Consider the following 15,210-nt stretch of genomic DNA (forward strand, 5'->3'; position numbering starts at 1 on the left):
CTTTGTTTCATTTAAACTTAAAGAGGTTCAAATGTTTGTGAAAGGCACCTGAACGCAGCACAACTGACATCATTCAAGGCTTAAAATATGCAAGGCTTCATTTTTTGGGGGGGATAATTTTGGATGTTTATATATACACATACATACACACACACACACAGGTATATATATATATATATATATATATATATATATATATATATATATATATATATATATATATAAAGGTAGCATTTCACAGATTATACAATAATTGATTTTGCTTCATTAAAATGCAAAAAAGAGAAAGAGATAATAATTTCATGTTTTGTGAACCGCCCTACTCCCTGTATCACCGTTTTGTTTGGAAAGAGGAGTATGATTGGTTAGAGTTAGGGTAAGAATGTCAGGATAAGCCAATCAGAGGCAGAGTAAGGCGGGTCAAATCTTCGCTATCCAATCACGGGGCGCGGCTAATGATGGTGGGCGGGGCTTAGTAGCGTATTTACAGTACAGTTTACAGTACTTATTAACCAGGCGCTAGCTAGTTTACTGTATACCATAAGATCTATTTATTTTAATATTTCAAGTCAGCTTTTTACTTACTAAAATGAGTTTAGATACACTCTTTCAACAAATTCTTCTGACTGAACAACAGTTAACTGAACAGACACAAAAACTCAAAGAAGGTAACTTTATGTTTGTTTGCTAACTTTATTTTGCATTTCAGCCAGCAAAATAAGCCAAAAGCTAACATTAGTAGACTAGTTTTTAGCTACTTTGGTGGGTTAGTAACATAAACATTGGCTCTTTATACACCAACATGCAAGTTTACGTGATCTAAGGTGTATTTTTGTCTGATTCAATCCACCTAACATCATCTTACACCCTGGATTACTAAATTGTGCATGATATTTTTGTTTTGCAAGTTATTAGCTAATCATTTCTCTGTATTTCAGTCAAAGTGGCCATCATTAGATGCAATGAGAAGATCAAGAGTGCCACTGAAAAGTATAAAAAGACCAATGAGGAACTGGATATGAAGGTGAGCACAATGCAGATTGTGTTTTCTCTTTTACTTGTTGCTAATTAGTGAATTATTAGAATGTCTGCAGGACCTTAAAGCTTTAATAAAACATCCTAAAATCAATTTTTATACAATTTAGCGCTCAAAGGTCATAAAATAGTGTTAAATTTTAAATTTTAGATATCTTATTTGCTGTTAAAATTATTCTTTAATGTAATATATAGATCTTTTAATTTATTTTTTGTCAAAATGAGTCATGTTCATCTGCGTGAAAGTCCACATGTCTGATGTTACAAGTCTTTAAACTTACTACTGACTTTGAAATGTGGATCAACTCACCTCTACATACCACTGCACAGGCTAAAATGATGAATTGTTGACATTTTATATAGGGTCAGCATCACTGGGACATTGTAATGTCCTGCAAAAAAACATTTTTTGCCATTATTCATATCTCAGAAACAGCAGGAGACATTTGTTCAGATACTGAATTGGTGACACTAATCTTGGGTGTCCACTTTGAAAACGTGCTGATCGTATAGATCCTCTGTGCTGCTGGGGGGCAGATTTATTGTGAAATATCCATGTTTTCACAGACATGAATGTCAACTGTAACTGCAACTTGACTGGTGCACTGCTGCTTATTTTTTATTATTCTGTTCTTATATATTTTACATATTATTTTTGTAAAATGTAAAGAGAAAGACAAAATATAGTCAAGTATGGTGACCTTTACATACTGTATTCGTGGCATTGACACATGAGGTAAAGAAGTGCGTATTGGCATATTGATGAGCTGATCTGCCTTATGATTTAAAACACTTAATCACTCCCATTCGTTCCATCAGCAGCGCACATTGCAAATGCCACTGTGAAATCAATGGCTAATTTCCACCGGACAACATTAGCGAAACCTTTCAGCATGTGTGAGATATGATGTCAAAAGGCGGGCCTGTTGACCTCTCAGAAATAAGGCCAACTTCCTCCTATGCTTGTAAAAGTGGACGTCTGATCAAAAGAGCAAATTACTCGGTCGAATTAAAAAGGTTTTTGAACACAACGCCAGATCTGTTGGAGCCTGAGAACACAGCACGCGGACACCTTTTCTGACCCCCTCTGAGCGAGCCGAATATTGAAACTGTTTACATCATACAGATATGCAGGGCGTGTTTACAGCACAGTGTGTTTACAGCTCTCATGATGTAACGTTTTACAGTTTATGAGAGCTGTCTTTAGATAATTACAGTGTTTAGAAAACTTGGAAGCTGATTGTGCTCGCTGACTGTGCTCCTCCACTACCGTATAAGAAACAATAAACTCACCTCCTCCCTGACAGCTCGAGTACCAAACTGAAAACTGTACTGAAAGGCATCTTTAAAAAGCCACAAATTAACCCTCCTACATCATTTGGCAGTTTTCTTTTAAGTTACCGTATAATCACACAGGATGAAGAGAAAACAGGGAATAAACAAGAAGTTTAAGAGTGCCTATAAGGTCTATATAATTTTGTTGAAAAAGAGTTGTTTTTGTCCACCATTTCCCAGAAACAATCACAAACATGTCACCTTGTATGCAAGCTGAGAGTCCTACAATTTTCATTTCATATCATTTCTCCTCATTTGGCATCACTGACACATCATGCAAAGCTGGGATATTCAGCCTGTGTTGCTTAAGGGGCCACTTTTGCAAAATGACAGGAGGCCAGGGGGCAGTCGCAGCAGCTCCATACATGTTTCTACGATTTTGGGACACATCTAAGATTTTAGGATATTTCTAGGATCTTTGGACAGAATTAGATGTATTAGAATTCTAATACATTTTTAGGATTTTAGGACATTTATAGGACTGTAGGATGTTTCTAGAATTTTAGAAAATTTCACAGGTTTAAGAACATTTCTAGGATTTCTGGATATTTCAATGATTTTAGGATTATTCTGTTTTTTTCTGAAGTTTCTGGGATTTTAGGATATTTCTCAGCTTTTAGGATGTTTGGGAGATGTAGGTCATTTCTGGGATTTAGGGACATTTCTAGGATTTTAGAAGGTTTCTAGGATTTTAGGACATTAAGGTCTCTGTCGGGGGATGCGGGGGATCCTCCAGTGGGGCTTAAACAAGCTCTTTTTTGATGCTGTTTTATGCACTATGGCACCTTTTGTATATTACAAGTAGAAAAACACTTAAAGCCACTGAAAGTAGAATAAAATTCCCAACGTGACTCACTTTATTTTTATCGGGGGGCAGATTTGGCCAGTAAGCTGTAAGTTGAGTATCACTGTTATAAAGTGTCATTAATGTATGTCCGTCTCAGTACTTCTGTCTGTCAGATTGCGTGTCTTCACTGCCCACTCGTCTCGGTGTGCTCCAGGCTCAGCGGTTGTCTGCGGTGAGGCTGCAGCACGACCTGATGAGGAAATGTGAAGACCAGATGTTGAAGCAAATTGAGGAGCTGCTCTGCCAGAACAGACAACTCAGGGAACGTCTGGTGGGTCAAAGCCCGAATCAATATTTACATCTTGGATCATATTGGTTGTATGTAATATGAATACCTGGTCAGCTTTTATAGTGTAAACTACGTAGATGTATCCAAATCGTGCAATGACTGAGTCTGCTACTTTTCATGCCGCCACACCGGTGATGGCTGTGGCCGGAGGACTTTTTGGGTTGTCCGTCCTGTTCTCATGAACATGATATCTCAAGAAAGTCTTGAGGGAATCTCTTCAAATTTGGCAGAAACATCCATTTGCACTCAAGGATGGACTGATTGAATTTTGGTAGTCAAAGGTCACTGAGACCTTTCATTCGTTTCATTCTCATGAACGCAATTTCTCGAGAAGGCCTCAAGTGACTTTTTTCTTTAATATTTGGTACAAACATCCACTTGGCCCTTGACCTCACAAAACGTGTTTTTGGCCGTTACTCAAGATTTCAGCTGCTAGTTAAGAGAAAATTCCACACAAAAGTGTATAGGATAAAATGATGAAATATTACATCAAAATTTCAGCTTCACTGTGACAATGTTCAAATTTGGCACAAACGTCCGCTTGGACTCAAGCATGAATTGATTAGAATTTGGTGGTCAAAGGTCAGCTTCACTGTGACCTCATAGCGTTCTGCAAAAACATTTTTCTGGTCATTATTCAGCATCGTAACTCAGACACAGAAGGGTGCATGTTTTCACAGACATGGATGTAATCTGTAGTTTTAAGTAGTTTTAACTTGAGTTTTTCATGAAGGCATTCAACCACGACGTGGTAATTCTAATTTGAATAATCAGTTCATAATATAGTCTATAAAATTGCCCAAAAGTCAAATAATACTGCAAGCTTTTAACTGTGAGACACAGATTTAATCAAAACTGGATCGGTAATGTCACGAGTAGTAGCAGCAGCAGAGGTTGTTGTAGCTCTACAAGCAGCTGTATTTGTGTTATTGTTGGAAGCGTTTCCCATGATCCGTCTTTTCATACCAGGCCAAGATAAAGTGGGAGTCTAAAGAAGAAGAGAAAAACTTCCTCCAAGAGATCTCAAAGTTCAACAGTGACTTCAGTCTTCGGGAGAACAGAGACGTAGTGTTCGAGAGCCAAACACACACTGAGATCCTGGACCTGGAGAGGGAGGTGGACTCACTACACAAAGGTCACAAAAGACTGTCAGCTGTGCTGTTGTCATGGAGACAGATGTTATTTACCACAGATGTGGCCCCCACTGCTCATTTCAGAGCTATTATTTATGTTGTGCTGTATAGAATAGTATAAGCAGATGAATAAGTGGTAGAAAGTAGATGAATTATATTAAATGGCTCCTATGTGTTGACAGCATATTGCTGACACAGTGAAGAATGAGTCAGTGTGATTTTAGGTTTAAATTTATAGAGGTGGTTTATGGTGGTTGGAGAATGACAAAAAAAACTGATATCAAGTATCAGCATTTAGAGTCATTACCGAGCTGAGTGAAAATTTGTTGTTGTAGAATAATAAAGAGGCATATAGATCACAGAATAAGAGAAGCTGGAAGGCTTTGGAGAGATAACAGTTTGTTGTAATTCAAAAAGGCAAAACTAAATTCTTCAGTGTCTGAAAATCTGACCATCTGGACTCTATGGGCTCATTTATGCTCAGCGTTACACACAGAGCCCTCTGTCTGTACTCTGCATTCATGTCGTCTGCATTCATTTTGTCTGTATTTGTGGAGATTTTCTGAAAGCTTATGGATACAGAATAAGACGGAGCAGTACCACTGGAGATACCCGAGGCAGTGTAGAGTAGCTCAAGCAAGATATGACCACAGGTGATGATGAAATAATAATAGTGATATTCAACAATAATAAAGATAATAAGAAGAAGAATTGATAGGACTTATATAGTGCTTTTCTAAGAACTCAAAGTCACTTTAAATAAAATGCAACAAAAAATATAAATACAAAATCAAAATCAGTGGAAATTGGTTTGTCAAACATGGGAAAAAAATGCAATGAGCAACTTGGCAAGTACTGTTACACAAATAAGATATTAGTAGATCTGTAAAATTATTTTTAAAAAGATAGGGAAATTATTATTATTTAATTATTATTATTATTATTATTATTATTATTATTATTATTATTATTATTATTATTATTATTATTATTATTAAAAAATGTAAAACAGTTAAAGTGACTTAAAAATGGCGATTTTGCATCCCCTTGAAAATAAAAAGTTTTCTTTCATTGAGCAGCATAAATTTAACGTAAAGTTCAGCCCTCCTGGTGATTTTTACTCAGTCATTCTCGAGTCCTCGAGTTTTTTTTTCTCCCTCCACAATCAGAGATGGAGCTGATGAGCAGCAGGAGCAGTCACATGAGCTCCGTGCAGGAGGAGAAGAGAGCGCTGCGGCTCAAACTGCGGGGCCTGGATAACATCCGGAAAGGTGAACACCAAATATTCAGTTTCTGTTAGATGTGTTTCTGAGAGAGCACATGTAAAAAAAAACGGCTTCACTTCTCTCACCAGCGACAGTTTTCCTTTTTCTGCAACGCGCTTGACAAGCTCCTTTGTTGTTTCAGTCACACTGCCAACAGCAGACCATCAGTTTTTCAGCTCATTTTCATCTTCCGTTTGACAGAAATCAAAGTCCAAAAGGAAAGTGTAGAAATTATAACTGCATCAAAATTAAGAGCTGCTCAGGCAGCTGAACAGTCTCGAGCTCAGATGTTGAACATAAAGTATGTTGGGATCTGAGGACGTTTTCAGGATTTTAAGACGTTTTTAGGACATTTCTCAAATTTTAGGACATCTCTAAGATTTTAGTACATTTCAAGGATTTGAGGAAATGTTCAGATTTTATGAGGTGTCTACGATTTTGGGACATTTCTAGGATTTTAGGACATTTCTCAGATATTAGAACGTTTCAAGGATTTCAAAACTTTTCAAGGATTTTAGGACATTTCAAGAATTTTATGATGTTTGAAGGATTTTAGATTGTCTCTGGAATTTTTGGACAGTTCCAGGATTTTAGGGTTTCTAGGTTTTATTCATGCTTGTACAGGCATTTATTTGCTTTTCTCATTTCTGTTTCTCTTCTTGGCCACTTGTGCCAACGGTGCCGGACACACACCAAAATCTGTGGCGACAGATGCACATTTAATGTTTTTTTTCTACACCTTACCATGTGCCTCGTTTGCCCAAACCTAACCATCGGTGCCAGCATGTGCATTAGTTGACGTCCTGGCGTTTGTTGCTATGTGCTTTTGTTGCCTTAACATAACCACGTGCAGCATAATCGAAACATGTGCTTGTTTTGACATCACTTAGTGGCAACAGTCTACAGACATAGAAGGATACCTTTAGCGTGATATATAGACGTGAAAGTCCACTGCAAAGCGGCATCATGTGACAACTTGTGATAAGAAAGTGTTGGTCTCAGCCACCTCAGCAACAGCTTCATCAATGCACCCGTGTCTGTCCTCTGCGAGGAAAGTAATTTTGTGTGTGATTTATTGTTCTTGACTGCAGAGCTGGATCAGCAGCTGATTGAGGCTGAAGCCGTGACAGAATCTCTGCGAGCCGAGAGGCTGTTTGTCAGTCAGAAACCTCTCACTGACAGCACCTGTCTGAGGTGAGTCTCATCAGCTGTCTGCATGCTCAGAGAGATTCATATATTTGGACACACAGACGCAGAATACAGTTTCCTGATTTACTTTCAATTAAATTATGTCACATTATATAATCCTTATGAGACACTAAAGAGTAAACAGTAAATGCTGCAAGGGAATCAAAGCAAATAAAACACAAAGGAGCGAAAGAGAACAAAACAAAGTGTAAACACAGCAGTAAGCTTTTTAGCAGCTCATAAAAAACGTTAATTCACAGAAGCTTTCCTTAGAGCCTCCTGATATTTTAAATATTCCTGACTGAGCAGCTGTGATGTTTAATTAGTTGAGCATTTTTTTTGTCTGGTGAGGCCTGTCAGAGGGCTTTGTGTGGTGCAATCACTGTCGTCTCCTCATCAAAGCTCTGAGGTTTTTTTCTATGGGAGGGATACTCAGCCTGCTTTGCAATATGACGGCCCCATACATGTTTCTAAGATTTTAGGACATTTCCAGGATTTTAGGATGTTTCTAGGACTTTAGGATATCTCCAGGGTTGTAGGACATCTTTAAAATGGTAGGAAATTGCTAGATTTTAGGAGGTTTCTAGGATTTTAGGATGTTTCTAGGACTTTAGGACGTCTCCACGATTGTAGGATATCTTCAAAATCGTAGGAAATTGCTAGATTTTAGGATGTTTCTAGGATTTTAGGATATTTCAGAGATTTCGGATGTTTCTCAGTTTTTAAGACATTTGTAGAATTTTAGGACATTTCTAGGATTTTAGCACATCTCTAGTACTTTAGTACTTGGATTTCAGGACATTTCCAGGATTTCAGAATGTTTGTAGGACTAAGGACATCTCTATGATTGTAGGACATTTCTAGGATTTTTGGACATATCTAGGATTTTTGGACATATCTAGGATTTTAGGACATTTCAAAGATTTTAGGATGTTTCTCAGTTCTTAAAACATTTGTAGAATTTTAGGACGTTTCTAGGATAATAGGCCATCTCCAGGACCTTGTATTTTAGGATGCATTTTTATGATTTTAGATTGTTTTTGGGATTTTAGACTGTCTCTAGGATTCTGGGACTTTCTGGTATTTGAGGACATTTCTAGTATTTTAGATTGTTTCTAGTATTTGAGAACATTTCTAAGAATTTAGGACATCTCTAGGGTTTTAGGACATTAGGGGCTTTATTAGGACCTCTTTCAGGGGATACGCAGATCCTCCTTTTTTTATAAACAAGCTCTATTTTGATGCTGTTCTGTGCACTCTGTCAACTTATGTATACTATTATTTTATCACTTCATTTTTATTTTGAATGTGAAAATGGTTGGGGGCCACTTGGCACCCTGTCGGGGCCACATTTAGCCCGCGGGCCATAAACTGAGTATCACTGTTCTATAGTATAGTCTAACAAATAAAAAATCAGCAGCAGCACTATTAGCTGCAGTCCCTCTTTTTTTGCTAAATGCACCTAGAAAAGGACAAGAAGTGAATCACAGTGTTAAAAATACAATATGACGCAGCATCCTGCAGGCCCGTCAGACAGAAGGTGTTATTTATGTGGAGCAGAACTGAATCATACTGTGAGAAGTGCTGAATAGAGCAGTGAGTCCAGCTCCCGTCTCTGTTTCCCTCCCTCTATCCTGCTGGCTCAACTCCAAATCTAGAAGTGTAAATAACAGAGCATTAAGAGCATTTGGCTTAATTAAGGCTTTGATCTGCAGTGTATTTTATTCAGTCAACAAGTAAAAAGAAACGGAGGCTGATGTGATTGATGCAGGGAGGTTTGTTGGGGAGAATGAATAAGGGGCGCAGAGTCAAGCTTTTACGCTCATACAGCAGATTACCAACAAAAGTGCAGTTTGATTTTCACAGTTAAAGCATGATTCCACTAAAACTGAACTTTTATATAAAAAAGTGAGTATATGGAGCAAACTGAACATTCTTACTTTTAACTGAGCTGATATTTGTACAATATTAATCCCTGGAAATCTCAGCAATTTGGCATGATTTCTTTTTCAAAAACATGGGAGGCAGGCAATGAATAACCAGAGGAAATAACTCTAAAAATGGCAAGAAATGAGTAAAAAGTTACAAAAATTACCTGAAAATTAGACGAAAAAGAAAGAAAATAAATCAATTAAAGTATATATTACAAATAAATATGAATATGTTTATCAAGGCTAGTTGTGTGGACAATTTAACCTAGTTTCAAATAAATCTGAGCAAATTTGCTCGTTTTCTTTCAAAAACATGGGAGGCAGGCAATGAATGACTCAAAAAATGGAAAGAAATTAGTAAAAAGTTACAAAAAATATATTTTAAAATTACAAATGACAGACAGAAAGATGTATATAGTTTTGTGAATAATTTTACCTGCCTTTTTTTAAATTATTTTTTATGCTACTAACTTCACCTTGCAGTTTGTGGAGCATTAATTTCCAAGTTGCTCTTTGCATCTCTCCCATGTTTTGAATGAATCTAAACACTTTGCTGAGGGTTAAAATGTTTAAATACTTGTGCAAGACCTAGCACAGAAGAAAAAAAAAAGGGAATGTTGATCCAGTTCTCAAAAGGTTAAATAGAAACATGCAGTCAGGAGTACTGTTTTTATACAAAATTACATACACAGCATGTGGAATTCGCATCAAAAATATGAATAATACTAATCATAAGAGGCAGCTGTGTGAGTGTCGCACATAAGGAATCAGCTCAAAAATGAGAACACAGGCCCTGTTGTCACCTGCTATTAACATGCATCTTTGGTGATCAATGACAAGTGGACAGTGCTAATTAGAAGTGTGAAAGTAACGTGTCGGCTCATCACAGAATATGAACTAGTTGTAGAATATGAATTGAAGGTCTCCTATTGAAACACGACTGGTAGCTGAGCGCCAGTCCACTGTGTTTCTCCACAAAGAGACTTCCTTTATTTAATTAAAGACTGGAGATCAATAGTGTTCCAGGAAGGATGGGTCATTGTTATTGCTGATGCCACTACTTTGGATAATGTATTCTCTACAATACCACTGATGTGAAGTGATTAACAAATCCCCAAAATCATTCAGACAATGAGGTTTACACTTTCAGGGCTGAATTCAAAAACGGTTTGCAGGGCTTTTTTTCGGCTGCTACACCTGCAAAAATAAGACAAAAGGAAACTCTGCATGCCTCAAATCACTTCACAAAAGGTGAAATGACCCATAACTGCACCTGCCAAGCAAACAGCGTCTCACTGCACCTGTGCTATTTGCACATATTTAAATAAGGCAATATGCATACATGTGGTGCAAAATTGGCCCTTTTCTATGCAAATGAGCCTCATTGCAAAAACAGTCCAATTCACAAAGATCAGCAATAACAGCCACACGCAGTTATGTGAAATTATGATAGTTGGTGGGAACTGAAGCGCATTTATAAGTGGTGCCATGTCCAGATTTTCCACTGATCATGGCAGTGCCTGGCAAACTCGTGACATTTTGAAGAAAAATATCACTTTTGTTTCACCTCTTTTTCTCTCTGCCATTGCTCTGCCTACTGTGTTCTTGGCGCAAAGACAACATTTATACTTTGCCACATGAATAATTGCAATGTGAAGCAAAATAAAAATAAAACTAAAAAAAATACAATTGCAACTTCAGCTTCATATCTTTTGGAAAAACCTAGCGTTTCAGAAAACTTGATAGCTCATAGGTTTGAAAGGCTTGTTTTCTTTAAAAATCCCCAAAAGTACTTAAGAAATAGAGATCACCAATTTTTGTTTCTATAAAAGTTTTCAAAAACGTTCAAGGAAAAAAATTAACCAAAAATGTTTTCCTTAAAATACGCCAAAAGGTTTTGAAGAGTGAAAAAAACCCTTTTCTTGAAAAATCATCCAAAAACTTTTTTCCTTAAATATCACAAAATTGGCAAAAAATAGTCAAAATTTAAAAAGGAAAGAAAAAAAGCCATAAAATGTTTAAAGGAAATAAAATCACAATTTTTCTCCCTTACAAATCCCAAAAAAATTTTAAAGAAAAAAAAGCCAAAAATTTTTTAAAGAAAGTGCCAAATGTTTTTCTTTAATGAACAACTATTAAAAATAACTGATATGGAGTATAGATGCAAGTTTTACAGAAAGTTTGGTCTTGAAAATTTGCCTCACAATCATGGAAAAGTGAAAAAAATGTGTATGACACTGAATTATAATAATGTATATTGGTATAAAAAGTGACACTGGGCATCCCTGTATCAGTTCAATATTGCCATTTAAAATATTGCAGTACTGCACTATATTGATTTTTTCTTCCAGCCCTACAGAAAGAGGTTGCAAGTGATGCCAAAAACATGGTGCTTTCAGCAGCCTCAATCCATTCATTGTCAATTCACTTGTCATTTTTCAATAAAAATTTGAAAATACATCATTTTATTTATCCACCGTAACTTAAATTTTTCTGCCAGTATTAAATTAAATGTATTTTGACCATTCCTGCTATTAGGACGAATGAGGCAGCTCATAATTGTCTCCTTCACTCTCATCAGCCGCATCCTTATTTATTTTCTCTGTCGTCTTGATCCGCGCCCCCTCCCTCTTCCAGCTATGCCTTAAATCATGCATGTGGGTAGCATGTCCTGTTCATCCATCAGCCTCATTAAACATACCAGGTCCTTCATTACCCCTGCGCTTATTAGCCTCAGGAAGTGCTGAGGAAGTGGCTTTGGAGGGGAGAGCGGCCTCCTCTCAGTCATTCTTATGATCATCCGTTCTGAACTGAAAGCATCAATCGTGTCCTCGGCCGCTGCGGCGTCTCTTTAAAACGCATATTTAACTCTGCGCTTATTGATTGTTGGAAATTGAATGCACGTCAATTTGAATGAGTGCTACAGTCATTTAAAAAGTGTTCAGTGTGCAAAACAGGGTGGCTGCGGGTGCAGATCGTTCTGTCACACAACCCTACAGAAAGATACCTGAAATACTCAATGTGCCCGGGACTGATGATGAAGGAGTTGTATGTATTTTTTGATGTGTCGGATTTTCTTCATTGATATATTACTGCTGCATTATTTGTGAAGGCTCATTTGAGGATGTCATTGCGCTGCAGAAATCTAATATTAAACTGCAGAAACTACAGATATCTATAAAGCCATATCCTGCTGCTGGAAACATCATCCTGCACACCTGAAAAAATCTGATTTGCTCCACAGATAGGTGTAAAGTTTAAAACGTTATTTTTCACACTGTGAAGATGCAATTTTTGATCAGTTGTTTTGTTGTTTCATTAACTTCCAATAAAAGAAATATAAAAGTATGTTTTCTCAAATTCAAGTGTAACTCAGTATAGATCCTTCAAACACCAGATACAACAGCCACTCACCCAAATACTAATGCTTTTTCTAGACGCAGACTGATCTGATAATACAGTTTAATGTATGTTTATGAAATTGTAGTGAAATATTTACTTTGCTACTACTCAAGCAAACTTTTTTTTAAAGGAAGCTGATTGTTGAGTCAATAACAAAGCTTCGTGGTGCTGCCATGAAGTTCTACATCCTTCTTCTTCTACAGCTTCTTTCTTATGGAGTTGTCCGATACTGTATATAAATGTTCACTGAACAAAGATTCAAAAGTTCAGTTATGTATCGAATAAACATTATAATGGCTACATTTTCTAAAAGAGCAACTGATTGATGCATCTGTGACACCGGCGGGGAATGAGAGCAGAGCGGACTCCGGTGGAGCGGACATAGGTCGGGAAAGAGCATAGAGCAGACATTCAGAGACACCGGGCAGAGGATGAGAATGGAGCGGACAGTGGAGGAGACACCGGCGAAAAACGAGAGCAGAGCGGACATTCGGAGACACTGGTGGAGAATCAGAGCGGAGCGGACACCGGCGGAGACATCGGCGAAAAAGGAGAGCGGGGCGTACATTTGGAGACTCCGGCAGAGAACAAGAGCGGATCAGCCAGCATCAGTAACTTGACTTTCTCTTTCAGTCCGCAGTGCCGTCAGTGCTCACGGTGCAGGCTCGTCAGCAGATCAATGATGAGAAACAAGAAATAATGAAAAAAGAAAATAATGGAGACCCCAGTAAGAGTCGCTACTGTTAAACACAGAAGCTAATGGGGATCTTAATAAACAAACCGACACAATAACAGGGACCTGACGACACTGACCGCAGCTGGTTAGAGCAGGACTGCAGTTAAATCAGTCTTGAGAACATAGCTGATGGCACCTTTAATGCTCCTCACTCTTCAGCTTTGTCGTCACCCTGCGACTCCTCAGCTACCTTGATCAGTACAGTAGCTGCTTCAGCCAGGTTTCTTTTGCTGTTTGGAGTCAGCAGGTGCATCACAATAGTTAAATAATGATGCAAGGCGTGGAAAGCTACATGATCTAAGACAGATCCACATGTCAGGTGTTCAGCAAACATCACACAGTCACTGTCTCCTGTAAGCTCGCAGTAACTTGTATCATTCTGAATATTAACTCGACTGTCAAACATCGTCTCCTGCTGTGGAGGCCGGGCTGATGTCAAAACTGTAAATTGCACCAATCCAGAGTATTTAATGAAGTTGTTTTGGAAATTACAGTTGCATCAAACCAGCCATGTACTCTCAAATCTGTTTATATAAAAATCAACTTTTAAGTTGGGATATATTGTGCGTGAGTCACAAGGCAGGTTTCCATTACAGATTCACGCAAAACTTAAGCGATATTTTCAAAATATCGATTAAACACAATTGCGAGATGACGTTTCGATTGAGTGATGTTATGCTTATTTCTATTGCAGCCATCGCACTAGCCGTCATTATTTCCAATCAAAGGCCACGCAGGCGTGTTATGGAGCAATAATGGAAAGGCGAGCCCCTTGTATGTGGGATTGACCACGTATGAGGGATTTCTGGGAGCTGATAGTCCGAGTACGAGTTCACAGAAGAATTGTGGATTCAAAGCTTCCAGATGATCCGCTCAACTTTCTCAGAGTTATGTGATGCAATAACAGCTTTTGTAGCTCCTGCTGCATCATGGGAGTCAGTTCCTACTGACAAGCACATAGACATAGCATCATGTGACCTAGAAAAACAAAAAAAAGTGTTTCCATTGCAGCTTTGCAAAATATTACCTTTTTTTGAATCACCTGAAAAAGCACCTCTTGTGAGCATAAAAACGTGGGATTTTTTTTTAAATAGACTTGTTTCAGTTATTTAGTATTACTATTATTATTTTATTTTTATTTTCATTTTTATTTTTATTTTTATTTATTATTATTATTATTTTTTTCTTATTAATCAACTCATCCTTCAACTCCAAAGATGTAGCAGGATCAAGGACAAATTGTAATTCTTTTTTTTTTTTTTTTTACTTACTTTTTTGTTTAAAAAAGTACTAGTAAATCTACCTTGTACCTTGTATTTGCAAATTCAATTTGCACAGTTTTAGGGTTAATGGAAACCCATCTACTGTCTGCATGAAAACCATTGTGGAAGATAGGTTTCAGTTTTAGGTTATTTGGTTTTGTTTATTTTCTCAGTGATAAAACAGAGTGTAGACATACAAAGAAAAAGCATCAGTGGGTTTAAACTCAATATGTAGAAGCAAAAATGCTGACGCTTTTCTTTACAAGTTGCTCCTTTTCATGAGTTTTTTTCTGCTCTTTTCTTTGCCGCTCCTTCACTTACTGACACGGCTTTCATTTGTTTACCAGGCTGAGAAAGGAGCTGGAGATGCATAAAGAAGGAGAGCTGGAGCGGCTGCGAGAGGCGCTCAGCTCAGAAATACAACTCCTCAAGTCGGTGAGTTATTGTGTCGCGAGCAAGGCTTCTATTCAGGCTAATAAGAAAGTATTTCAGATTGAGACACAGTTATTCATATTCAGACAGCACTGTTTGCATGTCAGACCGGGGCAGGAAAATAATACCTAGACGTGGATTCATTTTCAAAACGTTTCCACGAGATAAAGAAGTTCATTCAGATTCATCCTTATTCTTTCGTGGGTTCTTTGTAGGCTTCCATTTAGATTTTTCTTTCTTTTTCTATTAGCAGAAGCTGAACAGCAGCCAGGGAAATGAGCAGCATTAGGTTTGATGATACAGGAACAGCAAAAGGTTATATTGGTTCACTGATTGTCTTCTGTGTTAAAAAACA

The 15,210-nt window shown here is 37.5% G+C and overlaps 2 protein-coding genes across 3 annotated transcripts in view; one reads left to right on the forward strand and one right to left on the reverse strand.

The window, feature by feature from the left end:
* The window catches only part of gfra1a (gdnf family receptor alpha 1a), a 162,561-nt gene that overhangs the window by 142,262 nt on the left and 5,089 nt on the right, over window positions 1-15,210 (reverse strand). The gene's annotated exons all lie outside the window — the stretch shown is intronic.
* ccdc172 (coiled-coil domain containing 172) lies at window positions 590-15,144 on the forward strand. The gene is made up of 8 exons (XM_042501686.2): window positions 590-668; window positions 939-1,024; window positions 3,372-3,488; window positions 4,476-4,641; window positions 5,809-5,910; window positions 6,996-7,098; window positions 14,771-14,858; window positions 15,109-15,144. The coding sequence occupies exons 1-8, from the start codon at window positions 590-592 to the stop codon at window positions 15,142-15,144; spliced, it is 777 nt and encodes a 258-aa protein (XP_042357620.2).

Source organism: Plectropomus leopardus, chromosome 13, assembly GCF_026936395.1.
Source record: "Plectropomus leopardus strain MGB_pleo_1.0 chromosome 13, ASM2693639v1, whole genome shotgun sequence".
Taxonomy (NCBI): domain Eukaryota; kingdom Metazoa; phylum Chordata; class Actinopteri; order Perciformes; family Serranidae; genus Plectropomus; species Plectropomus leopardus.

What these genes read in the sequence shown, in the direction of transcription:
- ccdc172 (XM_042501686.2), top strand. Translation starts at nt 590, where the DNA reads ATGAGTTTAGATACACTCTTTCAACAAATTCTTCTGACTGAACAACAG. An exon ending in ACTGACAGCACCTGTCTGAG is followed by an intron (nt 7,099 to 14,770) that starts GTGAGTCTCATC and finishes TTTGTTTACCAG; the next exon opens with GCTGAGAAAGGAGCTGGAGA. An exon ending in AAATACAACTCCTCAAGTCG is followed by an intron (nt 14,859 to 15,108) that starts GTGAGTTATTGT and finishes TTCTATTAGCAG; the next exon opens with AAGCTGAACAGCAGCCAGGG.